Source organism: Pyricularia grisea, chromosome I (assembly GCF_004355905.1).
Source record: "Pyricularia grisea strain NI907 chromosome I, whole genome shotgun sequence".
Taxonomy (NCBI): domain Eukaryota; kingdom Fungi; phylum Ascomycota; class Sordariomycetes; order Magnaporthales; family Pyriculariaceae; genus Pyricularia; species Pyricularia grisea.
Genome location: NC_044973.1, coordinates 3,143,076 through 3,166,801, shown reverse-complemented (window position 1 = coordinate 3,166,801; position 23,726 = coordinate 3,143,076). Strand labels below are relative to the sequence as shown.

The following is a 23,726-nucleotide window of genomic DNA, read 5'->3' as shown; positions in this document are numbered from 1 at the left end:
GAATTTTGCATGAATTTGATCGAGACCCATCTTTTTTTTTCCCGAGTGCCTCTCTGTATCTGGGTTGTGTTTGTTTTGGAGGGGGGCAACGAGTAGACAAAAACATACAGCACAACTCCATAAAGAAAACCTCTCAACATTTATCAGAAAAGAGAGATTTGGGTGGCATTTTTTTATTTACTATTTACAAATTTAGGGCTTTTTGAGTTTACAGGCGTGAGATCGATCACTTTTCTGTGGAAAGTCCTGATCACTTCAAGACACAATTTTTAACAGTCCTTTAAACAAACAAATCCATGGCGACAAGATCTTTACCAAACATTATCGTCACGGGTACGCCTGGGACGGGCAAGACGACGCACTGCGAGACTCTGGCGCAACGCACTGGACTTAAGCACATATCGGTCACACACATTGTCAAAGACAAGGAGTGTCACGAGGGCTGGGACGAGGAATATCAGTCCTGGATCGTGGATGAGGATAAGGTACTATTTATCTTTTTTTTTTCTCTCTATCTTTTAATCTCCTTTTTAACACTTTAATTTTCGCTTTTTTTATTATCCCACTGTTATTTATATTTTTCTCGAAAGGAGACAAAAAAAAAAAGTATCCATACCCCCATGTTACCATCAAGTGTCGAAACCCCTCTTTCCCAGTTCAGCTAAAAGAAAGAAGAATTTGTCGCACGCATTAATACCTACGTACCTGATACAAAAAGAGTATAATAAAGATATGTCTCGAGACCAATTGCTAACACTGAGAGAAAAAAAAACTCCACGCGAACAGCTCCTGGATGCAATCGAGGATGATGCAAAGGCCGGCGGCTGCATCATCGACTGGCATGCCTGCGACTTGTTTCCCAAAAGCTGGATCGACCTGGTCGTGGTGCTGAGGGCGGATTCAGCAACGCATTATGACCGGTTGAAGGCAAGGTGAGTGATAGAGGGATGGGAGCTTTGTTATTTTTTCTTCTTTCCTTTCCAGATATGAAAACAATATAGCTGACAAGGTGGGTTCGATACTGAAAGGAACTACCCCGAGAACAAACTCCAAGAGAACCTGGACTCGGAGATCATGGAGGTGCTGTTACAGGAAGCACGGGATGCCTACGATGCCGAGATCGTCGTGGAGCTGCAGAGCAACACGACAGATGAAATGGAGGCCAATGTCGACAGGATCGAAGCCTGGCTGAGTCAATGGAAGGTTGACAATGGCGTCTGACGTGGTTGTTGATTATCACTTTATTTTTTTGCTTTACTTTGATGCGTTCTCTGTCTTTTTTTTTCTCTCTCTTCTTCTTCTTCTCTCGTGATACCCCCTACAATCCAGAGTTTTTGGGTGGTGTTTGTGCCAAAAAAAAAAAAAAAANTTTTTTTAAAAAAAAAAAAAAAAAGAATAAGTGGAGCACGGACAGGGAACCCAGATAAAGAAAAAAAAAGGGAATGACGAAATTTGATAAGAAACCGACAACAAATGGACCTTTTCCTTTACTTGGCATCGACCCAATCGAGGTTTACAGATACCCGTTTTTGCTCTTGTTTGTTTTTTGCTCTTTCCAACAAAAACACACTTTTTACGAATTTAATTTTTTTTTTTTTTGGAACAATAAAGATGCTCCTAGTTAGGTCATGTCGGCTTCAGAGCCGGGCATGTATGGCGCCCTCGTCCAAGTTTGCTAGTAGCATCACGGCGTACAGCAGACAGAGGGGATTTGCCAGCGCAAGCGGTTCGATAGAGACGGTTAAACTCTCTTATGACTTGCACGAGCCAGCAAAACCGGTGGCGGACAAGCACACGTCTCCCATATTGGTCATGCACGGGCTTTTCGGTTCCAGGAAGAACAACAGAAGCATTAGCAAGTAAGTTTGGGAAGTGATGGGTTTTGTTGATATGCGTCAATAGAGTGCCTAAAAAAAAAAAAACTACACACATAGTCAAGATATATAGATAATATGTTTATATCTATATACTTGTAGCTAATACGACCTCGACTCTTCTAGGGCCCTTGCACGTGATCTGGGACGGCACGTATATACTTTGGTGAGTAACTCATGAGCCTGCCTTGTCCTGTTCCAGCTTAGAGGCCACGGCAGTCGACAAGATGTTGATGGTTCCATCCTTGTTACCATACTTTTCAGGACCTTCGAAACCACGGAGAATCTCCCCATGCGCCCCGGCACGACTACCCGGCTATGGCCGCCGACGTGGCCGCATTTATAGATGAGCACAAGATCTCGTCGCCGACGCTTATCGGTCATTCAATGTCTGTTTGTCCTAATATCACCTGTGTTTGCTATCACGTCCTAGACTGACATGCAGAGCCACGTTTCAACACCCTCAGGGGCGCAAAAACGGCCATGACGCTAGCCCTGCACTCGCCCTCGCTGATCAAGGACGTGATCCCCGTCGACAACGCCCCCGTCGACGCCGTGCTCGGGTCAGACTTTGCAAAGTACATCCGCGCCATGAAGGAGATCGACCGGGCCGGGGTGACGCGGCAGGCCGAGGCCGACAAGATCCTGGCCACGGTCGAGCCATCGCTGCCCGTGCGGCAGTTCCTGCTCGGGAACCTGCACCGTCCAGACCCGGATTCGCCCGTCCAGAGGTTCCGCGTCCCGCTCGACGTCATCGCCCGGAACCTGAACCACATGGGCGATTTCCCCTACAAGAACCCGGACGAGGTCAGGTTTGACGGCCGCGCCCTCTTCGTCAGGGGCACAAAGAGCAAGTACGTCGCCGACGAGGCCCTGCCCCTCGTCGGTCGTTTCTTCCCCCGGTTCGAGCTCGTCGACATAGATGCCGGCCACTGGGTCATTTCGGAGAAGCCTGAGGAGTTTAGACAAGGCAAGACAAGCTTCCAGTCTCTTTTCCTCTTGTCAAAAGACATTGAATATACTGACCTCATTTGACAGCTGTGCTCCGCTTCCTCGACCCAAAAGAATAAGCCAATGACTCTACCAAGATTTCTCCTGTGTCATATAAATGTAACAAGTGTATCATTAATACTACCGAATGCCTGTGGCAAATATGATTTGGGATGGGCTCCTGCAAGGGGTGTTTGACAAAAACAAATAATAAGTCGCCAAAAAGAAGGTAAACCCTCTCTCTCTCTCTCTCTCTCTCTCTCTCTCTCTCTCTCTCTCTCTCTCTCTCTTGACGGGATCCAAAAAAAAACCAAAAAAAGAAAGAAAAAAAAAAAAAAACAAAGCCAACAAGAGCCCGGGTATCATGCGTTTAGGTGCGCATCTCTATCATCCCATGACAGTGTCTGGCAAATAAATGAGAGAAAGAAGAAGAAAAATAACAATAGAAACAGCGTTTTAAGCTTCCCTTGATGCTCCTGCAGTCTTTGTTGGATACACATTACAAGGCGGATGGGATTAAACAACTGGCTGAGCCGCCTCCCGCCATGTTTGCCCCCTCTCTGTTCCCCTCTCTCTTCGACTCTTGTTCTCGATCAACACGCACAGGATAGCCACGAGGCATCTTCAGCGTTCGCCTTGTTGACCTGGATGGTACCGTGGCTGTTGCGGGATGCATTGACCTTTTTCAGCAGTACCGGTTCTTGTACAATGCGGTTGACAATGTCGACAAAAGGCTTTCGTACGTTCTCTCGCGTCTTGGAACTGGCCTCACAGAACTGTGCTCCATTGGCCTGGGCCAGGGCGAGTCCCTCCTCGTATGACACCGCCCTATTTGTCGCGGCAATGTCGAGCTTCGTGCCCACCTGCTTCAGGGGTCAACTAGATGCTACAAAATTCAAGCGAATCAGGTGAAAAGAGAGAATGACAATAATGCTTTCGAGTTTCACTTTACTTACCAGGAATAGCGCAATCTCAGCCACTGTATTTGACTTGACCTCATCAAACCATCTCCCTAGCTCCGCAAATGACCTTCTATTCGAGATGTCATAAGCAATTATTACCCCATGTGCACCCCTGTAGTAGCTTGTCGATAATGTTCGAAATCGCTCTTGACCTGCCTGTAATAATGCCGGTTTAGAACGGATTATTGGTCAGCCTCGTCTGTTGCCGTAATGCATGTTAAGGGACTGGCACCCAGACTCACAGTATCAAAGAGATTGAGCTGGTATGCTTTTCCATAGACAGCTAGCCTCTTCCTCTACATGCGCAAGTTTCGTCAGCTTTTGTTCTCTCGGACTTTATCTCGCAGTCGTGAGCTTGTGGCGCAGATGATATGTTCAACCAGGAATTGCCACTCGCTTCCATGCAACTCGGAGGTGCTTGTTTCCCATAGGATGGTAAATGAGGGCAAACCATGATATCACAGGCATGTACAGACCTTGTAGTCGATTCCAATCGTTGCCGCTGCATCTTCTGGCTCGAATTTGTCGTGACAGTACCTCGTGAGTACTGTAAAAACACGTGATCAGCCTGGATCCGTCATAGAGATGTCTTGAGTCTATGCGAGAAAGGCATAGACAATGTGGCTCCTCTTTTTTTATGGCTCCAAGCCAGATTCACCGGGTAGATCAGACCGGGGGAAGAAAGACCATGGAAAAAGATGAGAGCCAAGCAATGCCGAAACATGCGGCAACCGAGGCAGCCGAGGCTTGAAGACAAACTCACAGGCAGACTTTCCGACGTTTGATGACCCAACCAGCAACACCTTGAGCGTCGGTAACGAGTCCTCTGATGCCACCGCCATTTTCGCCCACCGCTCTCTCGCACACACAACACACAACACACACACACACTCCCTCTCTCTCTCAGGCAGAGATTCGCTCGCTCAAACTCCCCCGTACCCCCAATGTTGCTGGTCTTTGGAAAACCGATGTGGGTGAATTCGAGTAAAACAGTATGTATCTGGTTTCCTTTTTTGGCGGGAAGTGAAGAAGTGCCAAAAGTTGTTGAAGAGTTCTCGCGTTAGGCGTGCGCGCAAATCCACTGACGGCTCGCATATACTTTCTGCCCGGCTCTGCGTCCGCGTGGTTTGGCCAGGCAAAGTAGTATGGCGGAATTGGTGAAAAAGATAAAGGTAGACAGTGCAGCTTACTTAGGTCGGTACTTAGTGTGTATGTAGTAGATAGGTCGAATAACGAGGTAGACAGAAAAGAAAAGGCCCACAGCTTTCGAAGACGTTGGGCTGAACAACACCAGTAAAGCAACTCCCCAACGATTTATGCTTTATCCTATCTCTGCCCCTTTCTGCCAGCGGCTGCTCCCACTGGATATAGTTGATGGATTGCGGCGGAGAGGAAGAGACAAGAAAAAAAAGAAAAAAAAAAAAACAAAGAAAAAGATAAGTCGGAACCGGTTGGACTAGTATCCTTTCAGACCATCTGAGAACCTGTCAAGGTGCATGGGGTTACTAGGTTGTGGTTTGTGAGGTGTCTGACTGCCTGTCTGTTGACTAACTGTTGGTAGCAAGAGCAAACACCCAAAAAAAAAAAAAAAGTGGGCAGCCAACAAACACTTAGGTTTAGACAGTTGCAAGTAGTTGAGGTGAAAATCCCAATACCCTGTAAGGTAAAGAGAGAATTTAGGCGGTAGGCAGGTCGGTACAGGTAGGTACAAGAAGCTCTGGGTTGTATGATTGCTGTACTGCCCCGCAGCACGCGCTGGCCAAAGGGGGCCCCTAATGCTCGCTAGCTCGGTGCTCTGTGTGTTGCCTCGAGGTTATGAGATCACTGGACTTCGGGGGCAAGTTAGTCAGGCGGACCACTGCTGAATTGGATGACACTGGATTGCAGTATGTATTTGGATCGTACAAGATTGGTAATGAAGAGCACAGCGAATCAAATTTCCCCAAGATGAATGCTCGTTGCGGGAAGGGGGAAAGGTAATAAAAGGTAAAAGAAAGAGATAAAATGAAAAAAAGACCAACGCATGCGTAGACATTAATGCTACCCATAAACGCGCCAAACAGGCCCCAGTTAGATGAGGTGCATACTTGCCACACGCTATTTCCTTGACTTGAAAGATAGGCGTGTCGAAAAAATTCAATGTTTACCTGAACCTTTTTTTTTTTACCCCCAAGTCACTCTTCTTCTTTGGCTGCTAGTTTCTAGCTGCTTTTAGTAGAGCTATTTCAGATGGCCACGCAGCATTGGGGAACCCCTCATGACCATTTTTTTCTTGACTGGTAACTCCGCCCACACAATGACCGTACAAGCGATCTATGACGTCTGGATGTTGGGACGACGACCCAAGAGAGGAGGTAGAGGGAGACAGGCGCGACGAAAAAGGAAGTAAAGACGCCTCCCAGAACCCGACTGCATGAATCAAAGGAACAAAAAGAAGAACAAACAAACAAAATTGAAAAAATTGCACGTCGTCACTTACACAGGCTAGGTAGTCGAACAAGAGGATCGCTTTTCAACCTTTTTCTTTCTTTTGCACTTTCTTTTAAAAATCTCAAAATCTCGACTGTTGGCGAATGGGCATTAAGCTGCTCAAGTGTGCAAGTCGGCATAGTTGTACTGCGTGCCTATTTAACCTGCCAAAAGTAAGCTGCAATATTAGGGGCACATGAGTAGTCTCGAGTCAGGCTTGTTTGAACCGTGGGTTTAAATACCGAGAATGGAATGAAATCTGGGGTTGCCATCTATGGACAAGGGTTGTGTTACGACCTACATAGGTTTACCAAAATTTTACCTGCGGTGCCTCCCTAACTTTTATTTCTTTCCCACCTGTTTCCTTTACATGGGTTGTTTACTGGTTATTTGCCACATACCGGTGATCCATACTAGCCCTTAATCCACAAGCCCTTGCGTTGCAAAACTCAACAATACGGTAGGTGATACTGCAGACCTCGCCGACATCGTTCGAGGCCCAAGATGTATTAGAAAAGTCACTACAGTACGGTGCTGTCCCAGAACTGGTGTTGCAGCCATTCAACCGATGCCAAGGTGCAAGCGTCCAAGACTCCACCCCGCTGTAGAAAGACTATTGTCTCCAGAAATATATCACATCCCCAACATTCACGAAAACATCACGCCTGTGCTTCCAAATGTCTTGCCATTCAAGAATCTGGCTAATGGTGCGTTAAAGTTCATTTCCTTTTCATTCATAGCAGCGCCTCCCAGACAGCACACACATGGGGTACAAGGCACTATGTCTGGGCTTTACCATGATATTGCCACGCCAAATGCAACCGAAGAGAGATAAAAAGCAAGAAACCCCGTGCCCTATTTTTTTGGTAAAAGAGGTATTGCCTGATAGAAAAAACCGTGCCCCATGCCGTTTCCTTGACCAACAACAAAAGACAACGCACCCGATTGCTCCCTTTAAACCTCCTCGAGAACGCGCTCCTTGAACTCCCTCTCAACCTTCTGACCTTGCTCGTCTGTCGTCGACTCGCCGTGCAGGGCCAGGAGACCACCAAGGTCGAACTTGGGCTGCTTCAGCAGCTTGACCTTGCGGATGTGCACCTATATCAGAGTTCCTCGTCAGCAAAAAAAAAAAATCATGTGTGATCCAAATCTCCAAGTTTCCCCGGATAAAACCAAGACCAGAACTGCTTCAAAGTATCCTTACGTTCTGCAGAGGGTAGATGCCCTGGGTGGCCTTCTCGATCTCGCGGCCAATGACCTCGGGGATCAGCTTGTTGGTGAGCTGCTGCAGGGTGCAGGTAGATGCCTCGCGCTGGATGATCTCGGTCATCTTCCTCCTGATGGCACGGATCTGAGAGCTGGCGGCGTAGGTGGTCTTCTTGATCTGGTTGGGGCGGCGCTTGGTGAAAGCAATGGCGAAAAGGCGGAGGAGGTAGTCGTCGGTGGTCTTGACCGTGACGTTGGCCTCGATCAGGGATTGCCACTTGCGGACAAGCGACCTCAGCTTGTCGCTGGTGAAGTCAAGACCGTGGAAGTTGGTCAAGCAGTTCTTGCCCTGGACCTCGTCGACCCGGAGCTTGATCTTGCGGAATGCGTGGTCCTCGTCCTTCTGGAGGTCGGCGAGTGAGACCTCGAAGATGCGGCCCTTCAGCGCATCGTTGGCGTTCTTCATACCACTGCTCCTGTTGACGAGGGTCTTGCCGACACTGTAATGAAAAGAGTAAATCCGTGTTAGTCGATCCGGGGCTGGCGAGTATTTCGTCGAGGTCGTTTGTGAATGTGTGAGATCAATCCTTACTCCCTGATGTTAAAAGGCGCCGGAGCCTGTATCGTCGCAGAACAATTTTTTTGTTAGAATCGCCGGTTTTCTTGTCTTAGACTATCCTGGCCTTTCGCCCCTTCAACTGGAATCTCTTTGAAGACTGACCTTGATTCCGTACCAGTCCTTGCGGGCGAAGGGGTCCTGGGTCTTCTTCTTGAGACCCTTCTTGCCCTTCGACAATCTCTTGTTCCTGCGGGGAGAAGTCGGTTGGTCAGCCTTTTGGTGTTCCTCCCGCATTCAAGCTCCCCACGTAAATCATCGCTTTGTTGCGAAATAATTCGGGGGCGTGTAAATTGGTGATATCGTACTTTCCGACAGCCATATTTGCACTCGGTTGTCTCGGCGGTGGACAATGTGTGCTGGCGGACTGGTTGCTTTGATGGTTAGTTGGCAGCAAAATGAAATTTCCTCACGTTTGTGTGGTCTCCGAGTCCGAGAGAGAGGGATGATAGAGTGGACCTGTAGTGGAGCTATCTTTGGTTTCATTGGGTGTCGACCGTTTAGGGCTTTGAGAAAGAGTGACCCGCGCATGCGCCACAGGAAAGCCACAAAATTTACACTCACTTGCTCAATTTTTCACTACTTGGTGTGGCTTGTTCAATTCTTGACTTTCCACGCAGGCAAAAGAGCCGTGGCGGGCGGGGTAACACTTGACCTTGTCTTCCTACCTTGCCGAGCTTACCTACCCTGACTTGCCTGACAGCACTGACATGTGTGGAGTTTCTTCATACTGGCGAGCTCTATGACAGACAAGATTGTGCAACCAGTGCACTTTTATGTTGGAGAGCTAAGTATAATAATATTCTTCATCATCGTCGTTATCTCACGAAAACTCAATTTGATTTTCAACTGACAACGGTATCCCGCTTGCTTCTTCGTGTCCAGCAGAGTTCGGCTCATTCTACAGTACTATGGGTTTGCCTGAATAACTCTCAACTTGGTTTTTTTCTTTCTTTCATAAACCCAACTTTACTCCACTGGCACAATAACAGAGTAAAAGTCATAACATAATATGAGTAATGAAATTTGTCTTCTTGGCATCGCTGGCGCAGTACGTGCCCTTGGTGGCATGTGCTGTCATAGTATTGTCTGCCTACCTGCCTGCATTGCCATCCTGTCACTGGGTAGGCAGGTATGCAGTGATCTGAATCGAAAGGAATCGTCCTGATCGTTCCTGACCGCTTTGACCTTGAGGCAGCGATCGAAAGACTCTTCTGTCATAGCTAGCCCATTATATCTCATTCTGCAAGCACTCTGCAACGCACAGAGGAAAAATGAGTGTATATTGAATTTCCGTCACTTTACTGATTTAGAACTAGGTTGATTAGTTCTAATTGCTAGCATCACCAGCCAAAACGGCCATCTACGACGACCACCCCTAAACAACCTTCAAAGCGTTCAACTTTACCCAGGCAACATACAGGTAGGTCCCTTTTATCGAGTCTCCCTGTCAACACCGCCGGGCTAGCCGCGAACCGCTTGCGTGGTGGAGACGAGACAAATTGGCGGTGTTGTCAGATGAAGCACCGACGACTCGTTCAATCTACTCTACGGTACGAGAACACAACTACCCCTGGATCCTCGTTTGGTGGATGTAGTTGGGTTTTAGTGTCGCGTGCTCTTCTTCATGCTCTCCCGCTGGCTTGCTGGTGGCCAGAAGTAAGGTCTCAGGCATGGTCAGGTGGGAATAGACGGGGGTCTTTGGGAGGGCTACTGAGTAAAGAATAGGGGGTATCGTGCTTCTTGCAGCAAGAAACGGAGCTGAACATGCGACCCAAATATCACCAGGTGCATACTTATCAATTAGCCGCTGGTGTGAGGGACTATTTTTTTTCTTTCGCCTTTTTCTTCATCACCCGCTTAGGCTTCGAACTACGTATGGCTTTGCGCAGACCCCTGTTTTTAATCAGGCGCGCGTGCAGTTGCGGCTGTTCATTTTGCTTAGGCGTACCCTACGCAAGAAGCCCCTCCAAAAGCCCGGCGGATAGTTTCAACCAACTGGACGCTTGATCCAACAAACAACATCATCGACAAAGACACCAACGAAGTTATTACCTGATGATAAAAAAGCTACATCTTTGTGATTCTAACTGGACCAAACTTACCTGGGTCGCTCCACAAGGTGCCAAAGCCAAAAGAGGGAGAGAGAACAAAAAAGACGGCTGGGCCCCCACATGGAATTTTTTCTCCCTAGAGGGCGAGAAAAAAAGTCGCAAGTCAGACCGCCTTTCATTGACGCACACGCCCTTAGTCTATTGCTTTCGCTGTTGTCATGGACCTGGATCCTCAGGGGTTTGGGCGTTCGGATGCGATCCCCCGGGCCATGGCAGTCGTCATTGTAACCATTGCTGGGTTCTGCACGACGGAAGAAAGGTGCCTTGCTTCCAGGGAAACAGATGTTATGTACAAGCAATGAATGGTTGGAATTCTTGTTGCTTGGTGGCTTGTATCAAACGTGATAGATGAGGTATAGGATCTGGACTTGCAGGCACGTTGATCATTCCCACGTTGGCACTGGCTCCCGGCTGGGGTCGATAGGTTCTTTGTAACAATTTTGTTTTTATTTTAGTTATTCTTTTCTAACATTTAAGCGTCATGCTCGGCTAGAGGCGTTGGGTCTCTATGCATGCGAGTTTGGTAAGTGGTTCTTCTCCACCATTACATGGCTCCATCGCCTTTCTCATTCGTCGCGGTTCCCATTCCACGTAACAATACTCCTCCACCACGCCCGTCGTTGACTGGACGGATAGACACAACACAAGGAAGGCATGGTCGGGGAAATAGCACCGATCGGCCTTTAGTTGTGTGCCCTGTCACCTCTTCCGTCCCTCCCATGTACTTGTACACCGGCCCCAGCTCTGTGCAACGACGATCATGAAATCCCGGCCCAGTACTCTGGTTGGCCGTGGTCCTCATCGTCGATGTCTAGAACCTGGTCTCGACTCTGCGCTTGCATTGCTGTACTCGATCCGGATAAGTTTTTGTGATCATCTTAACCTGATGGTGCCCTCGATCCGGATGACTGATTACTCGTTGGTGGTAATAAGGGTGGCTTTTTTTTTGTTCATTATATCGTCATCGTTATTGGGTAAATCCGGGAAGCGCCTCGAGAAAAACCCGCTTCCCTAAAGAGAGAAGGAAAAGGGAATATAATTTTTTGTTTTGGTTTGCCTCTATCGTTGATTGGTGACAGGGCTAGCAAAATCTTGGCTTCAGTCGCCAGACTTGTCCTCATTGTCCTTGTTGTCTTCTTGGCCCTCCCAAGTGTCAAAGCTGGGAAAGCTGAAGTACCTCTCTGAGGCGTCTTTAGGGGCTAGAGTCAGTTATATGTGCATCTACTATACGAAAACAATCGACTTTGCCAACAGGAGGGAGTGGTACATACGAGGACGTGTGTAGTATTCATCAGTGCTGTGAGAGGTAGGTGACGATGACAAGGTGTCGGTCCTTTCATTCATGCCCTCGTATAATGGGCTTTGACCGGAGGGTGGCGATGTACCGCTGATGTAGGCCACTCGATTTAATATATCGGTGGCTCGTCTGCTCGATGAGTGCGGAGGGCTAGCAAGTGCTGCTCCATGGGTAGCTGTAGATGCTGACAAGGACGGCTCCGTGGCAGAAGCTCTTAGGAGTCTCGGTCTGGAGCTCCTTTTGGTACTACTCGAAGCCGAATCTCTCCTTCCCATGCGCATGTAGTCTGAAGAACCCGGTGACGACATGTTGGCTTTGCTGTGTGTGGTGAATGTATTAATGTAATATGTTGGTAGTTGACAGTCGATAGTAAAACGTTTGAGTGAAAGCGAATGGATGAGTAAACGTAGACTCGGCTGGTTGTGGTTGATAAAAAGACAAAATAAATAAAAAAGAGTCTTGACTGGGAATACGAGCAGGACTGTTAAAAATCCTGTAGCTGGGGTGGTATTAAAGAGGTAAATGCTTGGTACTGAAAATAGGTTTCTTTTACGATGATGATCATGGAGTGATGGATGATCTAAGTAATGAGCCCTGGCAAGCTTATTCAGACAGCAATGCTAGGAAGGGGGCTATGGACGGGAGGAAGGAAGCGAGGTCCATGTGGGTTATTTATTACAATCGAAGAAAAAAAGATTCAAGACAGTCAGGCTCCAAAATAGCCGGGTCTTTATTTTGTATCGGTTGTCCTGCACCTCCACTTGGGTCTCCTGGGTAGGTCTGACTACTTTGACTAGGCAATGGCCGGAAGTTCGAGTGTAGTACGTACATACGACACTGTGAGGGAAAAAAAAAGGCACTGCTGCCCACTTGGGCTGAAATGCCAACGGGCGGGCAAGGAGCATGCAGACAGGATGGGAAAGAAAAAAAAACATGGAGGGATGATGCACACACTCTGTCTTCGACTTTGTCAATCATGGTCTAACTAACTAAATCCACACCCGTCCCGTCCGTCAATTGAACCACAGTTCGGGTACCCCCTTTGGTCGTCCTCTCTTGCCGATCACCTCTGGGCTGGATTGGTCCAGATTCAGGCACCACTGCCACTTGTCAGTCGGCTGATGGGCCAAGGACGAGGGACTGGCTGTAGAGAGAGGAGAGAGACGCAAGGGGTGTGTGCGTGTGGATGTGCTTTGTGTGGCTTGGCTCGGGTGCTTGGCTTGTCGTAGTAATGATTCCTCTTTGGCCCCGCCCCGCCCCGCCTTGAAAGTCGACAGCTCCTCGTCCACTCGCCCCCCCCTTCCCTTGCCCATGTTTTTTTTAATTCTTTTTACTGTACTGTACGTCAAACAAATAATGTAGTTATCGCTTTGGCTATTGGAATCTTTGATGGTACTCATACTGTATAACAGGTCGGACACGGTAGTACGATGTGTATATTATGGTGACTAGCAGTTCATGCAAAAACAGCCGTGGAAAAAACTGGTTACGCAGGTCACGCCTTCACAAAGGCAATAGAGAGGAGAAAACTTCGGGATTTGTCCAGGACCAGCCTGGAAGATAGGGACATTGTTATGTCAATGGGTTTTTCGGTAGGTTGGCCTGTGCAGAGAGTTGGTGTTACTATTACTGCTCTAGTGCAACCGGTTTGCACAAAAAGCAGGGTCGGCAAAGCAGCATACAGTACGTGCAGTACAGTGGTTATTGGAGGGTCGCCAGTAAGCACAATTGGCAGGCGTCATGCCGGGTAATGTCGACCGACAGTGGTCTACGTACTCTGTCTGGTAGGTAAGGTACCTAACTTCCTAGGTACTGTACCTGTCTGTTATGGAGGAAATTACGCACGACTACTTGTGCTGCGTAATACCTTGCAGTTCGACGCTCCCTACGAATTACCTTGATTACCCTGTGCTTGCATTTCTGGCCAGCCAACAACCGCTCGCCGGCTCTCAACCTGTCTTGCCGGTGAAAACAGGGCAGGCAATTTGTGACGGTGATAGTTTCACGGCCTTCCTCTTCCCCACTCACCCATCCCATCCATTCGTTGACAACAGTTGGATCACGTACAGTACTGTAGTTTTGTTTTTGGTTTTCCCCTTATTGACCCTTTTTTTTCTTGGTTCTCAATTTACTTTCTTTTTTTTCGTATTTGCTTTCCGTTTACTTGCAAGAAGCAAGATAAGGACCCCTTAGACTTGGACCCTAGACAAGGTGATTAGATGTCTCGTTTGTGGGGACCAAATTGTTCGAGAAGACACTTTCGGCGGTCGGATGGCGCTGTGAGGTGACCGTGCCCAACCTATACTTTCGACCATAGCGATCACGATCCTACTACTGTGGCCTAGTCTCAATGCGGGTTCTTTGCCTGTCCGCCCGGAGGGGGGCTACTTGTGGACGGTGGGCAGTAAGTAATTAATAGCAGCAACACAGCCATCGACAGAGCACAAGTATAGACGCAAGTCAGTACCTACCGGTACTGGCAAAACCCCAGTGCCCGCGAATAAGAATAGACCAGCAAAGTATAGATCCCTGAAGGCGACGACGCGGCCGGTAAACTCTCGGTGTTTTCAACCGCAACGACCGCCCGCGTCAAGAGGAGAGGCAAAAAAAAAAAAAAAAAACTAAAAAAAAAACTGCATCTTTGCTTCAAATGCCATGAGTTTTTGCCGTGCTTGCCCATTTGCCACTTCTCAGGACTGCATACCGGGTGGCTCGAAACGGGCTTTCAATGCCTGCCAATAGGCGGTTTCTGTCCGGTCCGAAAAGGCCAGAATGAACATACAGTGCAAACTCGAACACGATGTCGACGGCAAATTTTCCACCTCCGTGGTACGGGAGTAATTAGGGTATAACTTCTCTCAATGCTAATACTAATACTTGATGGGTTGTTTCGTAATGTTTCCAATGCCTTGAAAGTAAGCAACACTTAGCAAGAGACATTATTGACGTTTCCGGCTTCCCCTGTGGCGTAGACGTTTTGCTTCTGCTACAAGTTTTCACCTTGTGCCGTGGTAAAAGATGAAATGAACCAGGCAAAGCCAGGCAACCGGGCAGACATCAGCAAAAAAACGTGGGGACCAGGAAAAAAGTTATCCGTTGTGCAAACCCGCCCCGGAGGAGATTCCGGCTGGTCCCATTAGCATGCCTCCCTTGCTCCCCGCCCTTGCCCCGTGTTTTTTCTTTGCTCCTCCAGGCACCCGAAGCTCGTTCAATTCCATAGGCTGAATGAACATGGGTGTGGTTTGTTGTGCACGCCTTTCCCAAAGAGGAACCATATCCTTCCACTCTTCCCCCACATTGATCGGTTAACGGATAAGTCGATGGCACGATGACGGAGAAAATATTACCAAGGACAACAACATTTGACATCTTTCACACCGGTTTCCAAGTCCGGCTGGCTCGGACATAGATACAGTACCAATGATGGTCTCGCCAACCAACCCGTTCAAGGTCTCTTTTTTGCTTGGCCACGCGATGGATGATGGATGGTCTTAATTTTCCCCCTTCCTTCCAGAATTCCGTCATTTCCATTGTCGGCTTTTCTCTCAAGCCTGTAAAAAGTGGCACTTTCACATTCCGTCCTCTGTACCAAGTCTTTTTATTTTTTTATTTTTTATTTTTTATTCACCTTCCCAAATCCTAAGAGTCTGTTCCCAAACTCTTGAGGTGGGCCGATCAAGACTGCATACGACCTACACAGTAGTGGCTTTCTATGGTTGGGCATGTATGCTGCAAGCTGCAGGTTTGGCTGACCACGACCCAGTTTTATCATGAAAACACTGAACGAATTGAGGCCCTGAACCTCGGTCATTCCACGAAGACGGTAAATCTGTCGACTTTTCTAGACCACCGTTGTGGTGTTATTGTTTCCCCAGATATGCGCTGCTCTTCTCCCTTTTGAGACCCCGAGCTGTTCCTGCTGATACATTCCAAACACTCTGTCTATCGAGTCTTATGCAGTATGTACATTTGCAGGTCCGCCGCAGGGTCGTGCTTTTTGCTACCAGATCCCTTCCACTATCGGTTAATGTGAATTATGTTGTGGTTGCAAACTTCTCGCTAGCATCTGCAACTCTCCCGGCAATGAATAGCAGCGAAGCATCTCCCAGTGTTGCGACCGGTCTGGGGATCGCCATTCAGACCTGGGCTGGAACCCAGAGATAACGTCAGATATTCCCACCTTCGACACCGCCTTTTATCTTCTGTGATCTATGCGTTGTATTCTACCGGAGACTGGGACAATTTCAGCGAGTAACAATCGAATCTACCGAGGATGGTCCTGCAAGCAGTAACATGGCATCGTGACTTGGCAATCGATGCCATGTCTCATTGCCTTGATGGCGATGCCCGAAAAAAAAAAAACATGAGATGGTTACATTTCCATTCAAACTGGATAGCCAACGCATGATTGTAACTATACCACATGGAGGATACGAGTCCCCTTGCGATTTGGCTGCCGACGATAGCGACTGCATGCGTCTTTGCGGCCTAATCGAAAGACCTTCGTGATTCGTCAAATGTTAAAAGTAACTGGAAACTTCATGAATGGATAAGGCGGTCGACTTTGATTGACGTCCCAAATAAGTCAGCCTTGGTCACCTCGCTAATCTGCATGCTTGCGTGCCTGGTGCACATTGGTTAGAACATCATGATTGCGTCGCCTTCGTAACTGTATGAGCTGAAATTCTTTATTGACTGTGGTTGACGAGACTAGAACTAGACAAAGTTCAGCGGCCTTTGAAGCTTTCAGCACTCAGCTTGTGCTTTCCGGGACTTGTTCCCGGATGCCCACTTTCCAATCAGTGGTCGACACTGTTTAATCGCGTCAGCCTTGTGTCATCTTGCCTGCCATGTAAGAGCGTGGAGTTTTACTTACTCTTCCCACAGTCTGCCCTGTACAGAAGCGAGCTCCGATTCCGTCATGCGGTGCCCGGTTGTAAAGTATCCTGGAACACGTGTGCTTTGTCAGATGTGTGCTTATTTGTTGGTTGATAACGTGTGGTTCTGTCCTACCAGCTGTGATCTTTGCGTCAATCTCAACACGGGAGTCTGCCGGGATCCAGGACTCGGGAAGCTCAACTCTTTCGTGGATGGGGATTCTTCAGAATAACATGTGGCTGTTAGTTTTCCATCTTTGTAGTACAACAGGTATATGTTACATCCGAACTTACCCCTGCCCAACAATGGCATCGTGCTTCATGCTGTTTGATGTAGGTTGTACTGTCAGACTTCAGGGTGTCACAAGGGATATGGGGGCTGGGGGTACACGGGGAATATAGACGCACTTGCTCATGCTGAGCATCCTGTCGATTTTTGTGATGCCCAACCAGTGCAAGATGTCCGGCATGAGAGCCTGGAAACGCATATCCTTGACTCCGGCTACGTTTTCGGTCCTCTTGAAGTAATCCGAAGCCCTATCTTCACCACGCTTCCGTGCGTTGTACACAAGATACTTTGTGACTTCTCCCAAAGCTCTCCCTGTGAAATTTATTAGCATTTGAACCACATAACCGCCTCATTCCTCCAAAGACACGCCTTTCGGCACACACCTTCTTTGCGGAAGTAGATGACGACACCACTGCCTCCATTCTGTGCCTCTTTTACTGCCTCTTCAATGCCGAAGATGAGGTAAGGTCTGCAAGTACAGATATCTGAGCCAAACACATCGCTCCCGTTGCACTAAAACACAAAATGTCAGCGTCAACCCCATGGTAGGACATGCCGTATCCCGTGCCGTCTTACCTCATCGTGAATCCGAAGCGCCAGCCGGGAGTTCGGGTCTGACATCTTGGCAGGATCTCCGAAGCAATAAACGGTAAGTCCACCTAAGGTACGTTAGCAGCCATCGCGATTACCTCTTTTTTTTTCTTTTTTTTTCTTAATTTATACATACCAATCGGGGGCAGGAAAACCTTGATGTCGCCTCGTGTGATAAGCTACAGTAATAGTGAGCAACAATTCCAAGCTTCGAGGTTGGTATGTGTAAGGATATGCTGTAATGCGCACCTCAGGATAGCTGCCGCCGGTGTGTTCAAACAAGGAACGCCTCAAAGTTCCCTCGTCTACGTGTTGTAATCGTCAATGAGGTCTCTTTAATGGAACTCGGAGCGTGGACAGTTACCTAGACCAAAGCGCTCTGCAACACCGGGGAGATACCACACCTGTCATACAGAATTAGGTTAGACAGGCTCCTGACGTAAATAATGACTACACAAGCAAAACTCACAGGTTCAACGGCAAACTTGGTAACTGCAAGCTCTCCCTGAGCATTTATACAGACCTTGCCATCCGGGACTCTGATCATAGAAAAAATGAATATTAGTCCAACATTCTTCGAAGGTTGTTGCAAGCGAGTTGTAGAATCAGCTAATACGTACAATCTGCCACTGCGAACGCTCTCCTCCAACTCGGGAAGCTTTCTTGGCGTCAATGAAACTGCAATTTTGATACCTGTTTTCTCGACTGAGGGGGGGGGGGGGTTGTTGTTGATTGATAATACCTTCATGTGCGCTTTCGTTATTGCGATAGTTGGCCGAATATCGACTAAAGCAGTGTTAGTAAATACTATCTCAAGTTATCAGACAGGACTCTAATGATGCTCACCGTTTTCTTTGTTGATAACGTCCTTGAACAGGAACGGCGCAATATGACCCCAGGGATCCATTGCCACGATTTTCTTTGGGTCTCCCCATTGAGGAAACGGCCCAATCTCGGCGGCAGGCTCAGTGTTGGTAAAGTCAGGCCTGAGGCTCAATTTAGCATGGTGTTTATCAGTCAAACATATATGAGTATAAATCTTGCACATACCTGTGGTCTGCCTTGAGCTCTTGGCTCGCAAGAGCCAGCGCGTAGTATACAGAGTAGCCTCCACCATGAGCTGCCCCGGACGAAAAAGGTTCATGTCAACATGGCCAAAATACCCAATACAAACCGCATCGATATAGATATCTTACCTCCGATAGCTAGTTTCTCTTGATTAGCATTCCGGACTGTAACAAGAACTGTGGGGAGTCAGGGTACTATAACATACCATTACGTCTACGGATCGTGCTTGGCCCTCTCTGGACAACAACTGGTCCTCTCTGGACAGCATCGGGGGCTCCCCATTTCATGGGCAAGGGGTTGATGCCGATTTGTTTCGGGTACGTGCTGTCATGCAGGTATCAGATAGGGTTCCACGAGGAAGACATAGTGGGACAATTTGCACATGGCCCAAGATTACTCACGTCAGCACAATACGAGAGGTAAAGTTAGACTTTGTGCCTGAAGTTGAGGGTGAGGCGCCATCACGTTCGGTGGTCTCATCCGCCGGCATGGCCGAAGAAGTACCGGTCAGTCCCGGACTAGCGGTAAGACCACTCTCGGACACATCGAGACCTGATCCGGCAGCACCGCTCGACGACAGCAGGCTTTGACGGTCACCCTGAGACAGCATAGACATAAGACGGCTTTGTTCCTCTTGCATTTTCTTGAGGGCTTCCATGATCTGGTCGTTGGTGGCACCAGATGCCGCACTGCCACTGCTGGTTGCCATGATGAAAAGGCGGTATGGGAAACAACGATGATAATCTTGGATTAGCCGAGGATGATTGATCGGTAGATGTGCAAAACGTAGGGTTGAACAAAAAAAATGAGGAAAACAGAGTAGAAAGCCTGTTATAATTCAAAGTCAAGAGTCGTAGCAGGTGACTTAAATGGCGATATTATGAAACGACAAGACCCGGTTGGGGAAAAGTTGTGATGTGACCGCCTGTTGGTGGACAGTTGGAGTACCTCTGGCAGGGAGAGATGAACTACCAGCTAGGTAGGTAAGGTAGCTAGCTGTACAGCTGAAATTAGACGACAGTTTCAATGGTGGACTGGGACAAAACCAACAAAACCATAGGCTGTTGAGGAAAGAAGTGGTGTAGCGGATGCAAGAGCGGATGGCTAGGCAAAAGCCCCGGTTGTGGCCAGGTGCCTAATCCCGGTGCACTCTCCTCTCTTATTGGTAGCTTCTTTGAACTCAACCTGGTACTTATGTAAGGTAGATAAGGTCGGATGCTACTTTGGTTACCATGTAATAATGTATGTACTCCATACCAGCCGACCGATGCCGTTGCGACCTGTTCCCCGCCAACCCGCCTACTAGGGGATTCCATTTGATGCTACCGTACCAAACGAGATACTTACCACATACAACCTCTCGAGGAGCATATGTCACTGCTTGATTTTGATAAACTACAATAATGTGGCTGATCCAACGCTGGCAAAACCTCAAATTACCGGTATTTGAGCGTCTTCCGCTGACATCTGTGAACACTGACTATGCTAGAAGCACATTGTGGGGTCCTACTGTACACTACCTACCTAGGTAGGTACCCCTCAGATCTTTCTATGGTGCACGGATTCCAACATCTAAGCCTCCGCAGTCATCTAATGTTTCCATGTTGATTGCGGATTTATCACTAAGATAATTGCATGGAGATTGCTCTTATCTAGGGTACCTATCTATCTACCTTGAGTGTTAACGAGGGTCTTCAATATCGTGTCGTGACCAGTTGGGGCGATCATCTGTAACTTTGCACCTGAGGTAGGCTCCGCCCGATAACCCAGTGGAACCTTGGGAGCCAAATGCGGGGAAGGCGGTCGGTAGTAGTAAAAGTCCGACGACAAGAAAGTGCGGTTCCGTGCTTTCCTAGGTAGGTACCTTACCTTATCTATGGGCCAGTGAGAGTAATTGCTGCACTGTTGTGCCTTACATCGAATGTAAGAGTATAAAAATAGAGGATAATCGAAAAACAAGCAAGCCAAATCAATATTCATATACCAAGCCATATATAGATAGTACTGCATACGCGTCTGGAGGTTGCACTGGAATCATGTTTGTTCCGGCTGTGGTGAATGATTGTGCCTCTTCAAGTTCTATAAACGGATACTTGACGTAGTAGGGAGGGGGATCATCAAGCACGGGCCACAGGGAAAAGGAATGGGCGGGCTGGCGCAGCCTGGCAGGGGTGCAGAACTGCGCCTTGATCTGCGCGTGCGCGCTTGTCATGTTGCAGCGACGTAAAAATGCATGGTTTTCGACGTGCCTACTAGAGAACAGGAGTAAGAAACAAAATCGCGAAAAAAACGAGATAAAAACCATTACTACACCACGACAACCTCACCGCTGCAACCCGCCATCTCAACCACGATCGCTAGCTCTGCAACTTGATACTAGCGCATTCAAATCCCCATCAATTTTTTTTCCCCCGGGGGTTTGTTCATTCGCAAATAGGTCAAGATGGGCAAGCGCAAAAGCTCCTCGAAGCCGCCCCCCAAGAAGAAGGTAAGCCGGCACAAGCATAACTAGGTCGCAGGCTTTTTTTTTTTTTTTTTTTTTTTTTTTTTTGCTACGTCCGGTCCAGTGGACCAGAACATGCGCATGGGTGCACGGATGAGGTTTTCGCATTTCTTCATGCGACCCTTGGAGCTAACAGACGTGTTTGCGACCTTGGCAGAAAGATCCCCTTCCCACTCAGTTCACATGCCTGTTCTGTAACCACGAGAAGTCGGTCGACGTCAAATTGGACAAGAAGATGGGTGTCGGCAACCTAGAGTGCAAGATCTGTGGGCAAAGATTCCAATGCGGCATCAACTGTATGTTTGCACCCAAGAATGCAACCTCTTGCGCTTTGTGCTCATGGCAGAGCTGACTGTTTGCCTTTAGATCTTTCCGCCGCTGTCGACGTTTACGGAGAATGGGTTGACGCCGCAGACGCCGTTGCCGAACAGACATCACTTGAAAACCGTGGTACCGGTGGGAGCTCGAGCCGCGCCAAGCCATCTTCCAGCAGATACGAAGAGGAGGACAGATACGCGGGACATGGCGTCGGGGCCGATGATGACTACGATTGAGCGCATACACCCACGAGACAAGTGTTTTACGAAGCTGATGGGTCCCAAGAAACTTGACGAATTTACCACGATAACGCTTGCCGAATAAGTTGGGATATGAGGCTCACAGATTGGAGAAGAAACAAGGCTATCTATGGTTTCATCAAGTGCCCACCGTTTGCTTTTTGATTTAGGAGAAGGGTTGTCTGGTGAGGTTATGTGAGGTGCGTTATGGGCTCCATCGATCCTCACATGGTGTAGAACCGATCACCAAAATCACCAAGGCCAGGAATGATATAACTGTTGGGGGCGTTTCGGCGTTAGTTTTATAGTGCATGACAATAGGCAGCATCAGGTTAGGGCAAGTGACAGACTTCTTTTCATCCAGCCCTTGGTCCACAAAAGCCGTGACTACCCGCAGCTTAGGGAACTTGGTAGCGAAGTTTTCGATTCCTTCGGGGCTGGCGATGAGGTTAAGGAACAGAATCCTCTCCTCTGGAACACCGCGACCCTTGAGGACTTCTACTGCCATAATTGCGGAGCCGCCTGATACATGATGCGGCATGTTAGAAGCGAGCTCAAATCTCTACCGCGTTGAAGCCCACCAAGAAGGGCAGGGGGTTGGAGCGTTGACCAAACTGACCCGTAGCAAACATGGGGTCCAGGAGAAGCACCCATCGACTGGCAATATCCTCAGGCAGCTTGTCATAAAAGAGCTTGGGCGTCGCAGTTTCCTCGTCACGCTGGATCAGGATCTTGCCGATACGAACTGAGCGGCAGCAATCCCGGAGACCCTGCTCCATAGCCTCGCCGGCTCTCATGATAGAGACGCCACAGATTTTGCCCTGAAACATGAGGCCAGCATAGGGGCGCCCGACAGGGGTTGTGACGGTGTGTTCAACCGTCGGGAGGTGGTTCAAGCCCTCCTCGACCAGCAGGCGAATGATGCGATTTGAGTAGAAAATGAAGTCACCACGCTCCGTGGCCTTATCACGGATGATGCTGCGGGTTCAAATATTGCAAAGTCAGTCGGTCAACCAGTAAAGTAGAGCCAAGCTGGGGGGTCAGGGGTGAGCACGTGAGCAGGGCGATGAGTTGCGGCGTCTGTGGCAGCACCGTGACGTTTGCGAATCGCGTGACGTCGGTCGAGACTGTAGCCGTTGGCTTCTGGTGCTCGGCCTGATAGACAGGACCGACGCCTTGGGATGGAGGCTTAGCTGCCGGCATGACGGGATGTTGCTGCAAGAGGCGGGGAGTATCGAGGCTCGAGTCTGAGCACCGTTTGTTTCTACGTGCTGGTTAAGCCGACAAATATTGTTAGTGTTGTTTTTTTGACAAGAACTGAGAGAGCAGAGCATCCAATTAAGTTCCCGAAACGGACAATTTCTAGAAAACAAACACCTTGTATGTATGTTCTAAATCCAACAATATTTGCAGATTTGCATGGAGACAGAAAAGAAAAGTCGAAAGCGGAAAGGGTGATCAAGCCTTGCGATTTTACAAAAGTCACTAGTAATAATATCAACCTTTTGAATCGTAGCGCTATCAGCAACGAAGTGGGCTGGGCTTGGGCTTTGATCCATTTCTTTGCATCTTGCCTTCAATCGCGTGCAAGCCCCCGCACTGAATAACCACGGGATCCAGGGGAAACCTTTATGGGTTAGGTCTGGAAACCAGCCCGATAATCTTGGGATGGTGATAAAAAAAAACAAATACGAATTGATTCATCAAATATTATTCATTGTGCTCAAATGCCATGAATACAGTAAAACTATCTGTTTGTCAATGCAATGTGCGTGCTTGTCTAGCAAAAGTCGATCACAAGATCCGTCTGACTGTTCCTAGCGCATCTACAAAGAGCACAAAAGAGAACCAACCATTTTCCCCTCAACGACTAATGAGCCATTGAGCACTGTCCCTAAGACAGTATAAAAGAATTACTGGCACCTTACAGGGTCCAATTGAGGCGGGGGCCTGCAGCACTGCAGCAGACGCCGGAAGCGGGAGTAACAGTGGTTAGACCTGAAATTCAATTTGTTTATGTCACGTCAACCGCGACCGGAGCGATGCAGCTTGGCGCATTAACGTTGATATCAACCTCGAGGTACCAACCATCTCACTTGAGGATAGGTATGTCATGGGAATGAAAAGCAACACAACAGAGGCAGCCGAGCTTGAGAACAAAGAAACCCACCTATAAAGACGCAATTGGACATCATGCACTTTCCGATTGCTTCGACACGCAAGATCTCATAGCCCCATCACAAGCGCAACTGTGATTGCTGAATCCAATACAAGCCGTCAGTCAGTTCAAACACCTAAACCATATCGACCGGA

General features: G+C 48.3%; 8 protein-coding genes across 8 annotated transcripts; 3 read left to right on the top strand and 5 right to left on the bottom strand.

The window, feature by feature from the left end:
- Positions 1-68: 68 nt before the first annotated feature.
- Positions 69-1,284, top strand: PgNI_06003 (uncharacterized protein). The gene is made up of 3 exons (XM_031126032.1): positions 69-485; positions 787-932; positions 1,029-1,284. Exons 1-3 carry the CDS (start codon positions 297-299, stop codon positions 1,219-1,221), a joined length of 528 nt encoding a protein of 175 aa, XP_030982062.1. The 5' UTR covers positions 69-296; the 3' UTR covers positions 1,222-1,284.
- A 327-nt stretch (positions 1,285-1,611) lies between these two features.
- Positions 1,612-2,952, top strand: PgNI_06002 (uncharacterized protein; the record flags this gene model as incomplete). Its single annotated transcript, XM_031126031.1, has 5 exons — positions 1,612-1,859; positions 2,001-2,040; positions 2,139-2,263; positions 2,342-2,860; positions 2,913-2,952. 5 exons carry the CDS (start codon positions 1,612-1,614, stop codon positions 2,950-2,952), a joined length of 972 nt encoding a protein of 323 aa, XP_030982063.1.
- A 188-nt stretch (positions 2,953-3,140) lies between these two features.
- PgNI_06001 (uncharacterized protein) lies at positions 3,141-6,010 on the bottom strand. Its single transcript, XM_031126030.1, has 7 exons — positions 5,732-6,010; positions 5,435-5,655; positions 4,590-5,366; positions 4,303-4,373; positions 4,069-4,122; positions 3,821-3,982; positions 3,141-3,727 (listed from the first exon to the last, which is right to left on the bottom strand). Exons 3-7 carry the CDS (start codon positions 4,666-4,668, stop codon positions 3,458-3,460), a joined length of 636 nt encoding a protein of 211 aa, XP_030982060.1. The 5' UTR covers positions 4,669-5,366; positions 5,435-5,655; positions 5,732-6,010; the 3' UTR covers positions 3,141-3,457.
- Positions 6,011-6,860: 850 nt separating this feature from the next.
- PgNI_06000 (uncharacterized protein) lies at positions 6,861-8,567 on the bottom strand. The gene is made up of 5 exons (XM_031126029.1): positions 8,426-8,567; positions 8,223-8,307; positions 8,094-8,119; positions 7,500-8,001; positions 6,861-7,393 (listed from the first exon to the last, which is right to left on the bottom strand). The coding sequence occupies exons 1-5, from the start codon at positions 8,437-8,439 to the stop codon at positions 7,250-7,252; spliced, it is 771 nt and encodes a 256-aa protein (XP_030982061.1). The 5' UTR covers positions 8,440-8,567; the 3' UTR covers positions 6,861-7,249.
- Positions 8,568-10,633: 2,066 nt separating this feature from the next.
- Positions 10,634-12,439, bottom strand: PgNI_05999 (uncharacterized protein). Its single transcript, XM_031126028.1, has 2 exons — positions 11,503-12,439; positions 10,634-11,421 (listed from the first exon to the last, which is right to left on the bottom strand). Exons 1-2 carry the CDS (start codon positions 11,834-11,836, stop codon positions 11,330-11,332), a joined length of 426 nt encoding a protein of 141 aa, XP_030983119.1. The 5' UTR covers positions 11,837-12,439; the 3' UTR covers positions 10,634-11,329.
- A 3,761-nt stretch (positions 12,440-16,200) lies between these two features.
- PgNI_05998 (uncharacterized protein) lies at positions 16,201-19,428 on the bottom strand. Its single transcript, XM_031126027.1, has 16 exons — positions 18,755-19,428; positions 18,559-18,677; positions 18,482-18,490; positions 18,336-18,405; positions 18,132-18,271; positions 17,906-18,071; positions 17,755-17,824; positions 17,650-17,689; positions 17,535-17,590; positions 17,422-17,464; positions 17,271-17,353; positions 17,078-17,207; positions 16,814-17,006; positions 16,700-16,729; positions 16,405-16,627; positions 16,201-16,340 (listed from the first exon to the last, which is right to left on the bottom strand). Exons 1-16 carry the CDS (start codon positions 19,060-19,062, stop codon positions 16,275-16,277), a joined length of 1,746 nt encoding a protein of 581 aa, XP_030983118.1. The 5' UTR covers positions 19,063-19,428; the 3' UTR covers positions 16,201-16,274.
- Positions 19,429-20,627: 1,199 nt separating this feature from the next.
- PgNI_05997 (uncharacterized protein) lies at positions 20,628-21,776 on the top strand. The gene is made up of 3 exons (XM_031126026.1): positions 20,628-20,841; positions 21,014-21,152; positions 21,223-21,776. The coding sequence occupies exons 1-3, from the start codon at positions 20,797-20,799 to the stop codon at positions 21,408-21,410; spliced, it is 372 nt and encodes a 123-aa protein (XP_030981931.1). The 5' UTR covers positions 20,628-20,796; the 3' UTR covers positions 21,411-21,776.
- PgNI_05996 (uncharacterized protein) lies at positions 21,638-22,616 on the bottom strand (the record flags this gene model as incomplete). The annotated part of the gene is made up of 4 exons (XM_031126025.1): positions 21,638-21,689; positions 21,764-21,935; positions 22,033-22,391; positions 22,468-22,616. The coding sequence occupies 4 exons, from the start codon at positions 22,614-22,616 to the stop codon at positions 21,638-21,640; spliced, it is 732 nt and encodes a 243-aa protein (XP_030981930.1).
- Positions 22,617-23,726: the final 1,110 nt, after the last annotated feature.

What these genes read in the sequence shown, in the direction of transcription:
- PgNI_06003 (XM_031126032.1), top strand. Translation starts at nt 297, where the DNA reads ATGGCGACAAGATCTTTACCAAACATTATCGTCACGGGTACGCCTGGG. An exon ending in GGATCGTGGATGAGGATAAG is followed by an intron (nt 486 to 786) that starts GTACTATTTATC and finishes CCACGCGAACAG; the next exon opens with CTCCTGGATGCAATCGAGGA. An exon ending in TATGACCGGTTGAAGGCAAG is followed by an intron (nt 933 to 1,028) that starts GTGAGTGATAGA and finishes CGATACTGAAAG; the next exon opens with GAACTACCCCGAGAACAAAC.
- PgNI_06001 (XM_031126030.1), bottom strand. Translation starts at nt 4,668, where the DNA reads ATGGCGGTGGCATCAGAGGACTCGTTACCGACGCTCAAGGTGTTGCTG. An exon ending in CGATTGGAATCGACTACAAG is followed by an intron (nt 4,123 to 4,302) that starts GTCTGTACATGC and finishes TTGCGCATGTAG; the next exon opens with AGGAAGAGGCTAGCTGTCTA. An exon ending in AGCTCAATCTCTTTGATACT is followed by an intron (nt 3,983 to 4,068) that starts GTGAGTCTGGGT and finishes GCATTATTACAG; the next exon opens with GCAGGTCAAGAGCGATTTCG.
- PgNI_06000 (XM_031126029.1), bottom strand. An exon ending in AGGACTGGTACGGAATCAAG is followed by an intron (nt 8,120 to 8,222) that starts GTCAGTCTTCAA and finishes GCGACGATACAG; the next exon opens with GCTCCGGCGCCTTTTAACAT. An exon ending in GCGCCTTTTAACATCAGGGA is followed by an intron (nt 8,002 to 8,093) that starts GTAAGGATTGAT and finishes TTTTCATTACAG; the next exon opens with TGTCGGCAAGACCCTCGTCA.
- PgNI_05999 (XM_031126028.1), bottom strand. Translation starts at nt 11,836, where the DNA reads ATGTCGTCACCGGGTTCTTCAGACTACATGCGCATGGGAAGGAGAGAT. An exon ending in TGAATACTACACACGTCCTC is followed by an intron (nt 11,422 to 11,502) that starts GTATGTACCACT and finishes TAGCCCCTAAAG; the next exon opens with ACGCCTCAGAGAGGTACTTC.
- PgNI_05998 (XM_031126027.1), bottom strand. Translation starts at nt 19,062, where the DNA reads ATGGCAACCAGCAGTGGCAGTGCGGCATCTGGTGCCACCAACGACCAG. An exon ending in AGCGTTCGCAGTGGCAGATT is followed by an intron (nt 17,825 to 17,905) that starts GTACGTATTAGC and finishes TTCTATGATCAG; the next exon opens with AGTCCCGGATGGCAAGGTCT. An exon ending in CCGGCGGCAGCTATCCTGAG is followed by an intron (nt 17,465 to 17,534) that starts GTGCGCATTACA and finishes CTATTACTGTAG; the next exon opens with CTTATCACACGAGGCGACAT.
- PgNI_05997 (XM_031126026.1), top strand. Translation starts at nt 20,797, where the DNA reads ATGGGCAAGCGCAAAAGCTCCTCGAAGCCGCCCCCCAAGAAGAAG. An exon ending in AGCCGCCCCCCAAGAAGAAG is followed by an intron (nt 20,842 to 21,013) that starts GTAAGCCGGCAC and finishes CGACCTTGGCAG; the next exon opens with AAAGATCCCCTTCCCACTCA. An exon ending in ATTCCAATGCGGCATCAACT is followed by an intron (nt 21,153 to 21,222) that starts GTATGTTTGCAC and finishes GTTTGCCTTTAG; the next exon opens with ATCTTTCCGCCGCTGTCGAC.